This window comes from Staurois parvus, unplaced genomic scaffold, assembly GCF_062004578.1.
Source record: "Staurois parvus isolate SC_StPar_1 unplaced genomic scaffold, SC_StPar_1.0 ptg001532l, whole genome shotgun sequence".
Taxonomy (NCBI): Eukaryota; Metazoa; Chordata; class Amphibia; order Anura; family Ranidae; genus Staurois; species Staurois parvus.
Genome location: NW_028319328.1, coordinates 267,389 through 286,455, shown reverse-complemented (window position 1 = coordinate 286,455; position 19,067 = coordinate 267,389). Strand labels below are relative to the sequence as shown.

Below are 19,067 nucleotides of genomic sequence, written 5' to 3'. Positions count from 1 at the left end.
ATGGCCCAAAATGGGGATTTGGTTCAGGCACTGAGCAACCACTCACCAGTAATTGTTTTTGGCAACAATTGGTTTTACTATGTTTGGGGTGAAGTGAAATGATATTTAGAGATCCCATTAGTTACACAGCCTGCTGTTTATCTGTTAAAGGAGAACTCTGGGAAATATGTCTAGAAAGGACAGCAGAGAAATGTGTAAACGGTAAATGACCTCTGTGCTATCCTTACTATATGTGAATCTACACAGTGAACCATTGAAATGGCCTGAAAATAATCCAAAGTTCCTTCACTGAGACAGCATATATGTGTATTGCCCTAAGTTCATGGATACCTGACCGTCACAACTACCTATATGGCCAAAAGTATGTAGGTACCCTTCATAATGATAGAGTTTAGGTGTCTCCAGTGAAGGATCCTGTTAATATGACATCATACAAAGACACTATGATCTTCCAACCTTGTGGTAACAGTTTGGTGAAGACCCTTTAATGTTCCACCATGACCGTGTCCCTGTGTACAAAGCCAGCTCCATATGGTCTGACCAGTGTGGTGTGAAAGAACTTGAATGCCCTGCACAGAGCCCTGGCCTCAACCCTCCTGGACACCTTAAGGATGAATTGGAATGCAAATGGTGAGCAAGGTCTTCTCATCCAACATCAGTACCTGACCTCACAAATGGGCAAACGTTTCAAACAGACCCTGCAAAATCTTGTGAAAAGCTCTGCTAGAAGAGTGGAGGATGTTATATTCACATAGAGAGGGCAACTATATATTAATGACCATGGTTTTGGAATGGCCTATTCAACAATCTCTAACCTCAAGCCCTGACCAAGGGAGGACTGACAACTCATGGGGCTCCCGGGCAATAGGGGACCATGGGGCCCCTGTGTCCTTGACCACACTCAAAGCACACCCAAAAAAGCCTATAAAAGGTACCAGGGGCATTTCATGGGGCCCTCTACTGACCCTGGGCCTTCGGGCAGTGCCCGAGTGCTCTAATGGTCAGTCTGCCGCTGGCCCTGACCTGAACCTACTGAACACCTTCGGGATGGGCTGAAAGACCAATTATACGCCAAGTTTTCTCATCCAAATAAGCCAAGTCTTCTCATCCAGCATCAGTATCTGACCTCACAAATGGGCAAAAGTTTCAAACAGACCCTGCAAAATCTTGTGGAAAGCTCTGCTAGAAGAGTGAAGGATGTTATATTCACATAGAGAGGGCAACTATATATTAATGGCCATGGTTTTGGAATGGCACATTCAAAAATCTCTAACCTCAAGCCCTGACCTGAACCTTACTGAACACCTTTGGGATGGGCTGAAAGGCCAATCATGCGCCAAGTCTTCCCATCTAAATGAGCCAAGTCTTCTTATCCAGCATCAGTATCTGACCTCACAAATGGGGACAAATTCCCCCAGACACACTCAAAATCTGGTGGAAGGTCTTCCCAGAAAAGTGAGGGCTGGGGATGTCACAATTTGGTGAAGAGAGCACTGTGTTTGTCACAGGGGACAACTCCCTGACAATTGTCATAATTTTGGAATGGGATGTCTAACAAGCTCATATGGGTGTGATGGTCAGAGGTACACAGATTCTTGACTATTTCATATACGATTGCTGTGACATTTGTTCATATATGATTGCTGTGACTTCTACCATCCAACATCCCCATCAATCTGTTGGTAAGACCCACTAATCATCAGACAGAAATACTAAAATATGTCAATGCCAACCATAAAAATGATGTAATTTTAACTTGTATTTCTGAATTTTTTAGTATTTCTAAACATGATGTTTATTTCCAACACACAAAACTTAGACGATCCAATTAAAATGATGTCAGGGGAGGTGGCGGTCTGTTGGGTTTTGTAGACTGCGGCCCTCCTCGGGAAAGCAGACCGCTGATAATTCTCAGCCGGTATTCATTTAAGACAACTGCAGCTCTGCATGAAGAGGGAACGCTGGACGGGTGAAATGAGGTCTGGCCATTCATTATTTTGGAAGAATAAAATAATAATTCCATGGAGTTCCATTATTGTGCGCAATAAAAGGACTGAAGGGCAAAAAAATTTGGTAATACAAAGTGAAAAGCTGGTTTTACGAACACACCAATTGAAAGAAATTATCATTTCCATATAATTCTGGGGCTAAAGTAAATGTTGAGGCCGGCCTGTGACATAACGGTGGGCTTGTTCTCATTGTAAATACAAACAGGTAGATTGTTTCTGACACCGGTCATTCTCTAATATGTTGGTTATAAGATATTATACAATGTCACCATACCTCTATACCTTTTACATAGATGGTGCCACTCTGCAGAGTGATCCCATTGGAGTGTGGCTGCTTTCATTTTATCAATCCAATCATGTACAAGGCAAAGCATTTACCTTGGGCTTTCAAATTGAGGCCTTCTCCACTTTCCTTTGCGAATGTTCACTGTTGATTTAGTACTTAAACCCCATTACTGTTGGTACCACATTGGAGAAAGGACTGTGTTTTTTTTTCAGAGCTCTCCTTTATCCCAGTCTCTTAGATAGGGAATATCATCAGGATGACAATAAAACTTCTGAGTTTGTGCAGAATGGCTTTCTGAACAGGATACACATACAACCAAAAGAAATAATAGAGAGGGGTCAGTGACCATGTCTTAGCAGACCCACTGAGGAGGACAGCCAGCTGTTGAACTTCCCGTCACCCCTCTTCCAAAGTGAAAATGGCCATAGAAGAAGGAGGGCAATTGGGTGTTGAGTCTTCCCAGACCCCAGAAGCAAGTCTAAAGTAGAGGTGGCTGTAAAAGAATAAGGATGGTTGTGTGTTGGCTATTCCTAGACTCTCAAAGCAGATCCAATATTGAGGTGACCATATACGAAGGAAGATGGTTGGGTGTTGGCTCTACGTAGACTCTCGAGGCAGATCCAATTTTGAGGTGACCATAGACAAAGGACGATGGTTGGGTGTTGGCTCTACCTAGACTCTCGAAGCAGATCCAATATTGAGGTGCCCATAGACGAAGGAGGATGGTTGGGTGATGGCTCTACCTAGACTCTCGAAGCAGATCCAATTTTGAGGTGACCATAGACGAAGGAGGATGGTTGAGTGTTGGCTCATCCTAGACTCTCCAAGCAGATCCAATATTGAGGTGACCATAGATGAAGGGGGATGGTTGGGTGTTGGATCTTCCTAGACACTCCAAGCAGATCCAATATTGAGGTGACCATATAGGAAGGAGGATGGTTGCATGTTGGCTCTTCCTAGGCTCTCCAAGCAGATCCAATATTGAGGTGACTATAGATGAAGGGGGATAGTTGGGTTTTGGCTCTTCCCAGAATCTCCAAGCAAGTCCAAAGTAAAGTTGACCATAGAACAAGGAGGATGGCTGGGCGTTAGGTCTTCCCAGCAATCCTCTGAATGTACAGTGTAAAGGTAACCAGAGAAGGAAGATGAATGCTGATTTTTAAAGATCTGACAGAGTCTATCACCTATGCTCCATTTGGTTGAGGTGGAAGGGTCAGCGTCAAGAAAGGGTTCTACCACATCCCAAAAATGTTGTATTAGATTCAGATTCAGTGACTAACCTAATATTTGCTTGCATCAGCAGAAACAGAGTTCCATCTGCCCAAGTAAAATTTTTTAGTCCGTCTAGTTATGGTGATCCTGTACCCAAGTGCAGCTACAGCTTTCTGTTCTTGGCTACAGGAACCTTGGGTGGTCTTCTGCTGTTGTAGTCTATCCAGCCCAAGGTTACCTATATTGTAAAGAGCAGTGATCCGAGTTCCCGGAGCCTTTTTGTCTGACCAGTCTGTCTATTCTCCTTTTGCTCTCTCATCAACAAGGCATTTCCATCCCAAGTACTGACTAGACATTCTTCACACAAAATTTGGATCGGTCGATAAATTTTCAACCAATTTGAATTGGAATCATTCTAAAAATGTAAAAATTCGGTCGAAAATGAATAAACGAAAAACAAATTCAGAAAGGAAACTAAACGAATTCCGAAACGCGTCTACGAAACTAAGTAACATAACGAATTTTTCTGAAAGGAAACAAATTCATCCGTGTGAGAATCCCAGGACCACCTTGTTCATTCTTTGCACAGCGACCTCATGGAGCATCGTGTTGTTAATCTACATTTCTTCATTATATTTCTTTCTCAAACAAAGAAGACACATTTCATGTCTACTTTCAGCCACGTCTTTATTCATTCATCATTTATGAAAAAACTGATATACATAGTACAATGAACAGGTCATTCCAAGGCCAATTCATTTTTTTCCACCAAAAAATATAAGACACAAATTTGTCCAAAGTTCAAAATATTCTTTAATATCAGTGAAATGTATTCAAAGCATCCGAATATTCCTTTATGATTTAATTAGGATGACCGATAACAAGGTGTGGTGTCAACAGAACATTTGGAGAATCTTTCAAAAATAATTCCATCCAAATTTCTGAAATGTGTTTACCATTCCAAATTTTTTATTCCAGATCGAATTTAAGATCAGCCAGTTTTTCCAAACTGTAATGCCCCTACGCATCTTAATTTGAAGCTCCGTGTGATAGGCTTTAAAAGCGAACCTGGGCGTTTTGTGCATTGGTCTCATCGTGTCGACAATGCCTTGTCTGTCCCCGATGCTAAATATTGGTGGGGAAGCAATTGTTGGCTTAACCAATCAGTTTTTCCTTTTGAGTCTTCAAGTTCCCTGTAATTTGGACCTGGTAGGGTCCTTGCCTTTTTCTCCACCGTGTCCTCTGCGAAGGACAGAGGAGGGTCACAGCACAGGTTCCCCCATACATGGATACTCAGAGTATTTTCCATGGTTCCTACAGCAGGAGACCTCGGAGAAAGGGAGCACAGAGTATCTATTGTACCTGATATAAAAAGAACTTGTTACTAGTCAGATCAGAGTAAATGTTCACGTGCTCATATCAATACATACCAGGGGTGGATGACAACTCATGGGGCCCCCGGGCAATAGGAGATCATGGGGCCCCTGTGTCGTTGCCCAAATTCAAAAAAGCCTATGAAAAAGGTACCAGGGGCATTTCATGGGGCCCCCTACTGACCCTGGGCCCTCGGGCAGTGCCAGAGTTTCCAAATGGTCAGTCCGCTCCTGGTTGGGTACCTCCTGTAACAGACCCCAGATACATACTGTATTTATCAGTTGTATTCATACTTCAGTTGTAATTTTAAGTCTTCTGTACTATTAGGTGACCAAACCATCCAAGATATTAATCCTCCATTGAGTCTTCACATTCCCTGTAATTTGGACCTGGTAGGGTCCCTGCCTTTTTCCCACCTTATCCTCTGTGAAGGACAGAGGAGGGTCACAGCAGGAGACCTCGGAGAAAGGAAGCACGGGGTATCTATTGTACCTGATATAAAAAGAACTTGTTACTAGTCAGATCAAAGTAAATGTTCACGTATTCATATCAATACCTACTGTATTTATCAGTTGTATTCATACTTCAGTTGTAATTTTAAGTCTTCTGTACCATTAGGTGACCAACCATCCAAGATAATAATCCTCCATTGAGTCTTCACATTCCCTGTAATTTGGACCTGGTAGGGTCCTTGCCTTTTTCCCACCTTGTCCTCTGTGAAGGACAGAGGAGGGTCACAGCACAGGTTCCCCCATACATGGACACTCAGAGTATGTTCCATGGTTCCTACAGCAGGAGACCTCGGAGAAAGGAAGCACAGGGTATCTATTGTACCTGATATAAAAATAACTTGTTACTAGTCAGACCAGAGTAAATGTTCACGTACTCATATCAATACCTACTGTATTTATCAGTTGTATTCATACTTCAGTTGTAATTTTAAGTCTTCTGTACCATTAGGTGACCAAACCATCCAAGATAGAGAGCTGTGGTCTTCAGTTTGGAAGTTGATCAGCAGAAGAATGCCGGACATCAAAGTCAATGCCACATTCTATCCCACCTCATTCATCCTGGTTGGGATCCCTGGACTAGAAGGAGTTTATAACTGGGTAGCTGCCATTGTTTGCATATGTTATGTTCTGGCATTGCTGGGAAATATGATGCTCCTCATTGTCATCTCAGCCTCTTCTGGTCTTCACAAGCCTATGTTTACTTTCCTTTGTTTATTGGCCTCCAATGATGCCCTTCTGTCCACATGCATAGCCCTGAAACTACTGTCTGTCTTCTGGTTCCAGGAAAGACTCATTAGTTTTGACTCATGTCTTCTCCAGATGTTCTTCATCCATTCTTTCACCAGCTTAGAGTCGGGCCTTTTGCTTGGTATGGCATTTGACCGTTATGTTGCCATCTGCCAACCACTCAGATATGGGTCCGTAATGAGCAATGCCATACTTTTTAAGCTGGTCATCATCTTACTGCTCAGAGCAGTTGCTTTGGTTGGTCCTTGTGTCATTTTGATCAAGAAATTTCCTGCATTTAAGGCCAACATCGTGGCCCATTCTTACTGTGAACATATGGTGATTGTGAAACTTGCTGCTGCCGACATCAGAATAAACAGCGCTTTGGGGTTAACGGTTGCATTCACAATCCTGGGAGTAGACTTGCTGTTCATCCTGGTATCCTACTGCGCCATCTTCCATGCTGTCTTCAGCCTTCCATCCAAAGATGCCCGACTGAAAACCATCAACACCTGCATACCCCATATGGGCGTCTTTCTAAGTTTTCATGGTCTGGCTCTCTTCACTTTCCTGTCTCACCGGTACGGCAGTGAAAGGATTCCACCTTATGTTCATATAGGTCTAGCTGATACGTACCTTCTAGTTCCACCCATGCTGAATCCAATTATTTATGGAGTGAAGACAAAACTGATTCGGGAGCAGGTCTGGAAGGCTTTATACCAATATCAAAGCCCTCGTGTAAAGTGACTGAATCTGAAGGACTGGTGTATGTTCATCCCTCATTCTACAGACCACAAGTTCATTCCACGATCAACAAATTTACAGATAGGTCGGTTGAGTTCACGAGAGCTAATAATGTCATTCATTTAAAAGAAAATAATAATAATTTTGCATTGGGGGGAATAGAAAAAGAGAAACATGTAGTGCTGTGCCACTATTTCAGGCTCCCCCATGAAAAAATGCCAATAGGACACTAGTGCAGTACAATACCTTCAAACTAAGAGCAGTCCACCACTACCACCACCACTACTACTACCACCACCACTACCACCACCACTACCACCATTACTACCACCACAACCAACACTACTACCACTACCACCACCACCACCACTACCTCTACTACTACCACAACCACTACCACCACTACCACCACCACCACTACCACCACCTCCACCACTCTGCAGATCCAGTCATTTTTCCAGCCCTTCTCAATATCTAGCCTAGCAACATAACTCCTCCCCTCTACACACATCCTTCCCAAGGAGAACAGATCCTGACACACAGCTAGCACCATGGATCATGCTGATCCCAGACTTTGAAGTCAGATCTGGGTATTGTTTCTGAAGATGCTCCCACCATTGGCCACTGCAGTTCTGGAGCTTGGGTTGTTTGTACCCTCTCCCCCCACCAGACAGAAGTCTTTTCCCAGACATTTCCCTGTTCCCACAAAGAGCCGACACACTTCTATATGGATTCACACTCAACAACACTTCCTCCCATTTATGATATCACTCCTGGCCACTTACCTCAACCATCCCATTTGGCAGCCATTGTTTCCTGGCTGTTTTCTATCCTCTCCCCCATTTGGGAAACATCATTAAATGTCCAGTTCTCACCCTCCATCTCTATGGCTCTAGTAGACACACATCGCTCCTTGGCAACTTCCCAACCTCCACCTACATCCATCGCTGACTACATATTTCCAAACACCCAGGTAGCAGATATCATTCACCAGCCACTTCCCACCCCCTTCCCCAGTTTACATTACTCCCTGTCCATTTCACAACCATGGCTGGATCTAGGGGGGTGCTGGAGTGGGCTATGCCCCCACAAGATTTTAGTTGTGCCCCCCCAAAGCAAACCCTAAACTGACACTATGATGTACAAATCTGATACTTTCCAGCCCTAGTTTGACACTATAATTCCCTTGACTGACACCATATCTATCTCAGTGATGGGTTGTGTGGGAAGGAGGAGCTCTGCTGTCTGTGCCCAGGAGGAGGAGCTCTGCTGCCTGTGCCCAGGCTGTGTGCAGTGTAGGGATGGGATAAGGAACTGTGCCCCTGTCCTCTGCCCTGCCAGCAGTGACCCCTGTCCTCTGCCCTACCAGAGGATACCCCTGTCCTCTGCCCCCCCTGACCTCTGATCCTCTGCCCCTCTGACATTTTTTACTGCACCCCCACATCGGACAGGCTAGATCCAGCCTTGTTCACAACTCCAGCTGGCAGAAATGTTAAAAAAAATCTGAAGAATATATTTAAAAACTATATTTTAAAAAAATATTCTTCATATATTTTGTAATATATAAAAAACGCATATTATATATATATATATATATATATATATATATATATACATATACACATATATATATTGTGGGGTTAGCTCAGGTGGGGGATCACCTTCCCTGGGAAAAAGGTAGACTGCACAGCAGGCTTTCTTAAAATCTGATTTTATTTTTATTTACAGGTTTGCAAAAATGTCAAAACAAACAAAACAGTAAAATAAACCCTTGCCATCCAGGCACTAACTAAACATGAAACTTTCCTCTCTCAGAGGTGAAGGGCTTCTCCCTGTCACCCAAAAACAAAACAAATGCAAACCTTTTCTTGTAGGTATAGTGCACACACAGCTCTCTCAGAATAGCTCTCTGAGTCCCAGTCCGTAGGGATCCCAAAGTAATAGCCCAAGGATGTTGCAAAGTTACTCTGAAAAAGTTGCCTATGGGCCTAGAGAAACACATGGTGGCCTACTTTGAACAACGACCACATGGACACTGTGTACATGCCCTTATAGTAACGGCTCAGACCACTAGGGTCAGTACCACAGTCCTATGTCTGGATCCCAACATTGACCAAGCCACCAAACAGAAGATATTAGCCCTACCTACCAAGACCCATAAATACAGTCCAATAGACGTCCCACATAAACCCTTGGTTAGACCACATGGCAATGTAGATCCCCAAAATATGGCAGACAGAGATAACATACCGCATCATTTCTTGCTTATGCATGAATTTGGTAAACAGCAGAGTGAGGGTAAAGGGGATTGTTGGGTGTGTTCACACATGCATTCTGGTGAAAATATATTTCCAATGACAGCCGAACCAATATCCATTCCTCAACTACTCCAGGAGGATATTTTATATACCGGTAGAATATATACACAAAATAAGCCATTCCTAATTCAGGGATATTCGGAGCTGCCTAAATTTTGTTTTCTGAATGGTTATTCCCACAGCACAAATACGAAAGACTTTCCAAATGCCGGATTCTGTTCAGAAACCAATGTCAACTTTACTTTGCTGGATATAGATAAGTACAAAGCAAATCGCACCATAGATATAAAAGGGTTGAATACTGCCGATATGGCGGATGCAGATGAGAGGGCAGATAACATGTCAATGTATAATATCTCAAGGTGTCCCACATTCAAACAGATGAACAATGAAACACTGGTCCACCAATGGCTTAGGGAAACTAGCAAGACACCATGGAATGATAATATTACATCCCCAGTTCATATAGCCCAATGGATATGTCTAACAGGTTTTCGTTCTGGGCAGGAAGACACAGCAGGACTACCCGCACCTCACATGCCAAAAGGGTGGATGGTCTGTTGCGGCCTCTGGTGCCACACCACTATCCCATTCCCAGACGACACAGCATCCAGGGGATGGTGTACTTTTGTCAGATTATTTCCATATATGAGTAGTATTGAAGGCAGCAAAGTCTCCATGGGACCAGCCCAAGGCACCCTACAGTTTAATAGACCCAAGAGGGCTTTATTTAGTTCCCGGGAAAAGTTCTATATGAGTATTTTGGGGCCGTTAGGCAACACCATGTTAATGGTACGTTTAAATGTTTTTGCTGACATCATAGAAAAATGGATTAATGTTACCAGCGGGGATATCAGACTTGTTAATGAGGAGATGAGAAAACTTAGGATGGAACAGGAGGTCATAAGACAACGTCAGGAGAGACTTATGATGGCAGTAACTGGTATTTGTGATCAAACTAGCAATAAACAAATCTGCTGTATCTATTTCAACAATTTTACTAAGGAAACTACCGATATAGAAGTCCCAGATTATTATGATATCATTAACGGCCATAATGAAGAAAGAGACAGACTAACAGGGGAACTTCATAATTTGCCACATTCCTGGAATCCTTTTGACTCGATTGGTGGGTGGTTTGGGAATTTCTTCTCCGGTACTTTTAATTTCTTTAAGAAAGCAGGAATTGTAATCCTTATGATTATAGTGTTTCTTATCTCTATATACTGTGTGATAAAATTTGCTATATGGGGGGTGGGTAAGACTATGAAACTGGCAGTTAAGCACAAGAGCCCAGACTCCACCTCTCCGACAGGCGGCTCCAGACTTGCTTTGTTTGGACAATCCAGAGAGGAGGTGTGGTATTCTGAGTGATCATGTTGAACAAAGGTTCAATATGCCCAAAGAGGGGATTGTGGGGAAATAAGAGCTAGGGCTAATGCTTCAGGTATACCATTTTGTATTCATTATGCTTGCATTGTGATAAGAGTTGGAGTGATGTTTTAAGTTGATGAAATTATTATGTCTTAGGTAAACGTTGTAAGAAATATCAGCATTATATTCGAGCTTATGGAACATTTTAAGATGTGTCTGTATATCACACATACAACCGCAGAGTAACAGGAAAGAACGCCTAGACTGCAGGTGTCTGCAAAGACATCGTAGCACATAGATAAATGTTCAGATAAGAAGTCTGGGAACACAGCCAAAACGGCAGGATGTACTGACTGAGGTTAACAGTTTAACAGTGTAAGTTAAGGTGAACATTATCTGGTATCAAGGCAGAAAAATAACAGGTACGCATTGCTATTGGATAAGTTAGGTCTTATGTTACTATTGGATACTTTTGGGGTTCTGTCTTACTATTGGATAATTTGGGTTTGTGGTTTTTGCCTCTATAAACTGTAATGTACGTAATAAACTTTGCAATCTTCCTGTATCCTACCTGTGTGCTTAGTTACTTTGATTGCCCGATCGATCGAGCCCGTGCCACGCCCAGACGCCGCGCGGCATATAAGAAATAAGAATATAAGGATTCCAGGAAAGGGGGAATTCCTAACACAGGCCACGAGCAACTCCTTGCTCCAGCCCTGCCCTTTTTATATCACCTGTTGGTGGTCATCAGTGGAGCACAAACTCCGGTCCGGAACCACCTCTGCCCTTGTGGCCCCGAAAACCCGGAGTGGACTCCGCCTTACACCTCACAGTATGACCTCATGCGAGGTGACACATATCGTCCATCCATCACTTTGCCGTTCATACTGTCACATATCCCCCCCCTCTGCTCAAGCCCCTGCGGTTGAGCAACTGTCCCAACCAGGCAATGGACCCGGGAGAGGGCATCTACATTGCTTTGCAGTTTCCCCGCTCTGTGTTCCACCGTAAATCTGAACGCTTGTAGCGCAAGAAACCACTTTGTCACTCGGCTATTTTTCTCCTGGTTATCGCACATCCATTTGAGCGGGGCATGATCAGTAACCAACTTGAACTGTCTTCCTAACAGGTAATATTTCAGGGCCTCCAAGGCCCATTTGATGGCCAAACCTTCCTTCTCCACAATGGCATAGTTTCTCTCATGTTTGTTGAGCTTTCTACTTAGGAAGACCACAGGGTGCTCCTCCCCATCTCTGATTTGGGACAGTACCGCACCTAGTCCCACATCAGAGGCATCAGTCTGTACCACAAACTCTGTTGTGAAATCTGGGGTCACAAGCACAGGTTGAGCACAGAGAGCTTGTTTCAGCCTTTGAAATGCGGTCTCCGCCTCGGGATTCCACTTAATCATGACCGACCCCCTACCTTTTGTCAGATCTGTCAGTGGGGCTGCAATGGTGGCAAAATTGGGGATAAACTGCCTGTAGTATCCTGTGATCCCAAGAAATGCCCGGACTTGCTTTTTATTTACCGGTTGGGGCCACTTTTGAATTGCCTCAATTTTATTTATCTGAGGCCTAATGAGACCTCGACCAATGATGTAGCCAATATATTTGGCCTCTTCCAAGCCTATGGCACACTTTTTGGGGTTGGCGGTAAGACATGCTTCCCTCAGCGAATCTACTACTGCTTGCAAGCGGGACAAATGAGACTCCCAGTCTTGACTGTGGATGACGACATCGTCCAAATAGGCAGCTGCGTATTGGCGATGTGGTCTTAGCATTTTGTCCATCATTCGTTGGAATGATGCCGGAGCCCCATGTAAACCAAACGGCATCCGCTTATACTGAAAGGACCCCTCGGGGGTAGAGAATGCCGTCTTTTCTTTTGCAGCTTCCGTTAAAGGAATCTGCCAATAGCCTTTAGTTAAATCTAAGGTGGTTATGTACCGAGCCGTTCCCAACCTGTCAATGAGCTCATCCACCCGAGGCATCGGGTATGCATCAAACTTAGACACACTGTTCAGTTTCCTGAAATCATTACAGAAACAAATTGTTCCATCTGGTTTTGGTAACAACACTATGGGACTCGACCACTCACTGTGAGATTCCTCAATCACTCCCAACTCTAACATGTCCTTTATTTCCTTTGCCACCGCTCCCCACCTGGCCTCGGGTATTCTATAGGGCTTGACATTTATGCGGACCCCAGGCTGGGTAACAATGTCATGCTGTATGACCGTCGTCAGTCCAGGTAGGTGAGAGAAGAAATCTCCATTTTTCCTCACAAACTCCTTAACATCATTTTGTTGGGCTACTGACAAGGTTTCAGTTATAGGTACCTGAGGGGCCACGGGAACCACGTCCTTTTGGGGGCTTGGTACTGCCAACAAACTTTCCCTGTCTTTCCAAGGTTTTAAGAGATTAACATTAGAGATGAGCGAAGAAATGAAAAATTCGATTCGACTGATTCGGCGAATTCGTGGACAATATTCGATTCGAGTCGAATAAATTCGCTGTGAATTTAACTTAAAAAAGGGTGTTTCTAGGCTTCAGAGAGACTTAATATTAGTGCAGAACACTGTACCTTTAATTTAAATGCCCTTGGAGTCTGCTGGGGAAGAGAAATAATACTGTCAGTCAGTATGACATGCAGATGAGTGCCGTCGATCTTAGAATCACCGCACACTTCACTCATTTGGGCAGTCACGGGGCCAAAACCAGAGTGTGGAGCCACAGTGTGGCGGTGGAGGCAGCAGCAATGGGAGGCCATACAGCACCCTATGACAAAAATGGAAACCACCAGCAGTGTGAGGAGACCTGAAAGTGGCACATGGCAGAGTGTGGCGATAGAGACAGCAGCAATGGGAGGCCGTACAGGGACCCATGACACACTCTGGACCTGGCAGCAGCATGAGGAGGCGGTACAGGGGCCCATGACAGATTACGGGCCTGGCAGCAGCATGAGGAGTCGGTACAGGGGCCCATGGCAGATTACGGGCCTGGCAGCAGCAATGGGAGGCCGTACAGGGACCCATGACACACTCTGGACCTGGCAGCAGCATGGGGAGGCGGTACAGGGGCCCATGACAGATTACGGGCCTGGCAGCAGCATGAGGAGTCGGTACGGGGGCCCATGACACACTCTGGACCTGGCAGCAGCATGAGGAGGCGGTACAGGGGCGCATGACAGATTACGAGCCTGGCAGCAGCAACTTGGACAGGAGGACGTTCAGCTTCTGCACCGTCGGGTGCGTGCTCGCAAACTGTTGTCTCTTGGAAACGGATTCCAAGAAAGACTGCTGACGGAATCCGTGAAGAGGAGTAGCAGGAGAAGGAGCATCTGAACGAGCGGAATATGCCAACAAGCGACAACAGTGGCCCATGACAGATTACGGGCCTGGCAGCAGCATGAGGAGTCGGTACGGGGGCCCATGGCAGATTACGGGCCTGGCAGCAGCTATGGGAGGCCCGTAATCTGCCAGCACCCTATGACAAAAAATGGAACCCACCAGCAGTGTGAGGAGACCTGAAAGTGGCACATGGCAGAGTGTGGCGATGGAGACAGCAGCAATGGGAGGCCGTACAGGGACCCATGAGAGACTCTGGACCTGGCAGCAGCATGAGGAGGCGGTATAGGGGCCCATGGCAGATTAGGGGCCTGGCAGCAGCTATGGGAGGCCCGTAATCTGCCAGCACCCTATGACAAAAAATGGAACACACCAGCAGTGTGAGGAGACCTGAAAGTGGCACATGGCAGAGTGTGGCGATGGAGGCAGCAGCAATGGGAGGCCGTACAGGGACCCATGAGAGACTCTGGACTTGGCAGCAGCATGAGGAGGCGGTATAGGGGCCCATGGCAGATTAGGGGCCTGGCAGCAGCTATGGGAGGCCCGTAATCTGCCAGCACCCTATGACAAAAAATGGAACACACCAGCAGTGTGAGGAGACCTGAAAGTGGCACATGTTTGGGGCATGATTCATGGCGGATTTAGTCAGTTGTGTCAGGAACTGGTGGTTTGAAATCCAGACTAATCCACGCCTGATTCATTTTCACAAACGTGAGTCTCTCCACACTTTGGGTGGACAGTCGTGTCCTCCGCGGAGTTGCAATACCTCCTGCCGCACTAAACACGCGCTCCGATGCCACGCTACTGGCCGGGCATGACAGCCTTTCAAGGGCAAATTCAGCTAGTTGGGGCCAAAGGTCAAGTTTCGTTGCCCAGTAGTCAAGGGGATTGTCTACCTCGGTTGGCAGGGTGCTGTCCAAGTAGGCCTAAGCCTGTTGTTTGAGGTCCTGCTCCAGGTCCACCTGATGCTGCTGCTGCTGCTGCGGCTGGTTAGTAGTTTCCTCACTGCGCTGGTGAAGAAAGCTACTCATCATCGACTGCAGACTGAGGCAGCCGCTGCTGGTGGAGCTGCCACTGCTCCTACCACCCCACCCCTCCCCTGCTGCCATGGCAGCGGAACACGAGCGCACAGGGCCCACAGTGTCTGAGGATGGACGTTGGCGCAGACAGGCAGAGACCAGCTGACTACATAGGTGTTTTTTATAGTACGTTATTTTGGCCTCCCTCTCAGCAGGTGTGAAAAAGGCCACCATTTTTGAACGGTAGCGAGGGTCCAACAAGGTGGACAGCCAAAAGTCATCCCTCTGTCTGATGGTTATTATTCGGCTGTCGCTACGCAAGCAACCGAGCATGCTATGGGCCATTTGTGCCAAGGAATGCGAGGGACTCCCTGCCTCCATCTCCACAGCATACTGCCACGGTGCGTCTAGGTCCTCTGTCTCCTCTTCCTCCTCCTCTACCAGATGCTCCTGCTCCTCCACTCCTGTCCGCTGAGTGGAAAAACCACCCATTTCACTCAATAATTCCTGAGCACCAATGTCCTCCTCTACCTCCTCCTCTTCTTCCAGTCCTGCCCCCACAGGGGCCATGTGGCGTTGAGATCTGTGCGCCACGTCTACCGCACCCTGACCAGCCATTGTTAACAGCATTTGTTCCAGGACGTGCAACAGAGGAATGACGTCGTTCATCCCATAGTCCTGCCGACTCACGAATAGCGTGGCCTCCTCAAAGGGCCTGAGCAAGCGCAGGTGTCACGCATGAGCTGCCAATGGCTGACATCTAAGTTACACAGGGAGTACCTTTATCTGCTTTTAACATCAGGAAATCTGTGATGGCCTTTTGCTGTTCGTAAAGGCGGTCTAACATATGTAGGGTTGAATTCCACCTTGTTGCAACGTCACAGCATGAGGAGTCGGTATAGGGGCCCATGGCAGATTAGGGGCCTGGCAGCAGTTATGGGAGGCCCATAATCTGCCAGCACCCTATGACAAAAAATGGAACACACCAGCAGTGTGAGGAGACCTGAAAGTGGCACATGGCAGAGTGTGGCGATGGAGACAGCAGCAATGGGAGGCCGTACAGGGACCCATGAGAGACTCTGGACCTGGCAGCAGCATGAGGAGGCGGTATATAGGGGCCTACGGCAGATTAGGGGCCTGGCAGCAGCTATAGGAGGCCCGTAATCTGCCAGCACCCTATGTCAAAAAATTCAACACACCAGCAGTGTGTGAGGAGACCTGAAAGTGGCACATGGCAGAGTGTGGCGATGGAGACAGCAGCAATGGGAGGCCGTACAGGGACCCATGACAGACTCTGGACTTGGCAGCAGCATGAGGAGGCGGTATATAGGGGCTTATGGCAGATTAGGGGCCTGGCAGCAGCTATAGGAGGCCCGTAATCTGCCAGCACCCTATGTCAAAAAATTCAACACACCAGCAGTGTGAGGAGACCTGAAAGTGGCACATGGCAGAGTGTGGCGATGGAGACAGCAGCAATGGGAGGCCGTACAGGGACCCATGACAGACTCTGAACTTGGCAGCAGCATGAGGAGGCGGTATATAGGGGCCCATGGCAGATTAGGGGCCTGGCAGCAGCTATAGGAGGCCCGTAATCTGCCAGCACCCTATGTCAAAAAATTCAACACACCAGCAGTGTGAGGAGACCTGAAAGTGGCACATGGCAGAGTGTGGCGATGGAGACAGCAGCAATGGGAGGCCGTACAGGGACCCATGACAGACTCTGGACTTGGCAGCAGCATGAGGAGGCGGTATATAGGGGCCCATGGCAGATTAGGGGCCTGGCAGCAGCTATGGGAGGCCCGTAATCTGCCAGCACCCTATGTCAAAAAATTCTACACACCAGCAGTGTGTGAGGAGACCTGAAAGTGGCACATGGCAGAGTGTGGCGATGGAGACAGCAGCAATGGGAGGCCGTACAGGGACCCATGACAGACTCTGGACTTGGCAGCAGCATGAGGAGGCGGTATATAGGGGCCCATGGCAGATTAGGGGCCTGGCAGCAGCTATGGGAGGCCCGTAATCTGCCAGCACCCTATGTCAAAAAATTCAACACACCAGCAGTGTGTGAGGAGACCTGAAAGTGGCACATGGCAGAGTGTGGCGATGGAGAAAGCAGCAATGGGAGGCCGTACAGGGACCCATGAGAGACTCTGGACCTGGCAGCAGCATGAGGAGGCGGTATATAGGGGCCCATGGCAGATTAGGGGCCTGGCAGCAGCTATGTGAGGCCCGTAATCTGCCTGCACCCTATGTCAAAAAATTAAACACACCAGCAGTGTGAAGAGACCTGAAAGTGGCACATGGCATGAGAGACTCTGGACCTGGCAGCAGCAGGAGGAGGCGGTATAGGGGCCCATGGCTGATTAGGGGCCTGGCAGCAGCTATGTGAGGCCCGTTATCTTGCAGCACCCTATGTCAAAAAATTTAACACACCAGCAGTGTGAAGATACCTGAAAGTGGCACATGGCAGCAGAGTGTGGCGATGGAGACAGCAGCAATGGGAGGCCGTACAGGGACCCATGAGAGACTCTGGACCTGGCAGCAGCAGGAGGAGGTGGTATATAGGGGCCCATGGCAGATTAGGGGCCTGGCAGCAGCTATGTGAGGCCCGTAATCTGCCTGCACCCTATGTCAAAAAATTTAACACACCAGCAGTGTGAAGAGACCTGAAAGTGGCACATGGCAGCAGAGTGTGGCGATGGAGACAGCAGCAATGGGAGGCCGTACAGGGACCATGACAGACTCTGGACTTGGCAGCAGCATGAGGAGGCGGTATATAGGGGCCTATGGCAGATTAGGGGCCTGGCAGCAGCTATGTGAGGCCCGTAATCTGCCTGCACCCTATGTCAAAAAATTTAACACACCAGCAGTGTGAAGAGACCTGAAAGTGGCACATGGCAGCAGAGTGTGGCGATGGAGACAGCAGCAATGGGAGGCCGTACAGGGACCATGACAGACTCTGGACTTGGCAGCAGCATGAGGAGGCGGTATATAGGGGCCCATGGCAGATTAGGGGCCTGGCAGCAGCTATGTGAGGCCCGTAATCTGCCTGCACCCTATGTCAAAAAATTTAACACACCAGCAGTGTGAAGAGACCTGAAAGTGGCACATGGCAGCAGAGTGTGGCGATGGAGACAGCAGCAATGGGAGGCCGTACAGGGACCATGACAGACTCTGGACTTGGCAGCAGCATGAGGAGGCGGTATATAGGGGCCCATGGCAGATTAGGGGCCTGGCAGCAGCTATGTGAGGCCCGTAATCTGCCTGCACCCTATGTCAAAAAATTTAACACACCAGCAGTGTGAAGAGACCTGAAAGTGGCACATGGCAGCAGAGTGTGGCGATGGAGACAGCAGCAATGGGAGGCCGTACAGGGACCATGACAGACTCTGGACTTGGCAGCAGCATGAGGAGGCGGTATATAGGGGCCCATGGCAGATTAGGGGCCTGGCAGCAGCTATGTGAGGCCCGTAATCTGCCTGCACCCTATGTCAAAAAATTTAACACACCAGCAGTGTGAAGAGACCTGAAAGTGGCACATGGCAGCAGAGTGTGGCGATGGAGACAGCAGCAATGGGAGGCCGTACAGGGACCATGACAGACTCTGGACTTGGCAGCAGCATGAGGAGGCGGTATATAGGGGCCCATGGCAGATTAGGGGCCTGGCAGCAGCTATGTGAGGCCCGTAATCTGCCTGCACCCTATGTCAAAAAATTTAACACACCAGCAGTGTGAAGAGACCTGAAAGTGGCACATGGCATGAGAGACTCTGGACCTGGCAGCAGCAGGAGGAGGCGGTATAGGGGCCCATGGCTGATTAGGGGCCTGGCAGCAGCTATGTGAGGCCCGTTATCTTGCAGCACCCTATGTCAAAAAATTTAACACACCAGCAGTGTGAAGAGACCTGAAAGTGGCACATGGCAGCAGAGTGTGGCGATGGAGACAGCAGCAATGGGAGGCCGTACAGGGACCCATGAGAGACTCTGGACCTGGCAGCAGCAGGAGGAGGTGGTATATAGGGGCCCATGGCAGATTAGGGGCCTGGCAGCAGCTATGTGAGGCCCGTAATCTGCCTGCACCCTATGTCAAAAAATTTAACACACCAGCAGTGTGAAGAGACCTGAAAGTGGCACATGGCAGCAGA

The 19,067-nt window shown here is 47.4% G+C and overlaps 2 protein-coding genes across 2 annotated transcripts; both read left to right on the top strand.

Annotated features, from left to right (window-relative positions):
- The first annotated feature begins 5,894 nt into the window (after positions 1–5,894).
- Positions 5,895–6,866, top strand: LOC149435350 (olfactory receptor 52A5-like). Its single transcript, XM_089662752.1, has one exon. The coding sequence runs from the start codon at positions 5,904–5,906 to the stop codon at positions 6,864–6,866; it is 963 nt and encodes a 320-aa protein (XP_089518878.1). The 5' UTR covers positions 5,895–5,903.
- A 1,979-nt stretch (positions 6,867–8,845) lies between these two features.
- LOC149435349 (uncharacterized) lies at positions 8,846–10,645 on the top strand. The gene has a single exon (XM_089662744.1). The coding sequence runs from the start codon at positions 8,846–8,848 to the stop codon at positions 10,553–10,555; it is 1,710 nt and encodes a 569-aa protein (XP_089518870.1). The 3' UTR covers positions 10,556–10,645.
- Positions 10,646–19,067: the final 8,422 nt, after the last annotated feature.

Coding starts and splice junctions, on each gene's coding strand:
- LOC149435350 (XM_089662752.1), top strand. CDS start 5,904: ATGCCGGACATCAAAGTCAATGCCACATTCTATCCCACCTCATTCATC.
- LOC149435349 (XM_089662744.1), top strand. CDS start 8,846: ATGGGCCTAGAGAAACACATGGTGGCCTACTTTGAACAACGACCACAT.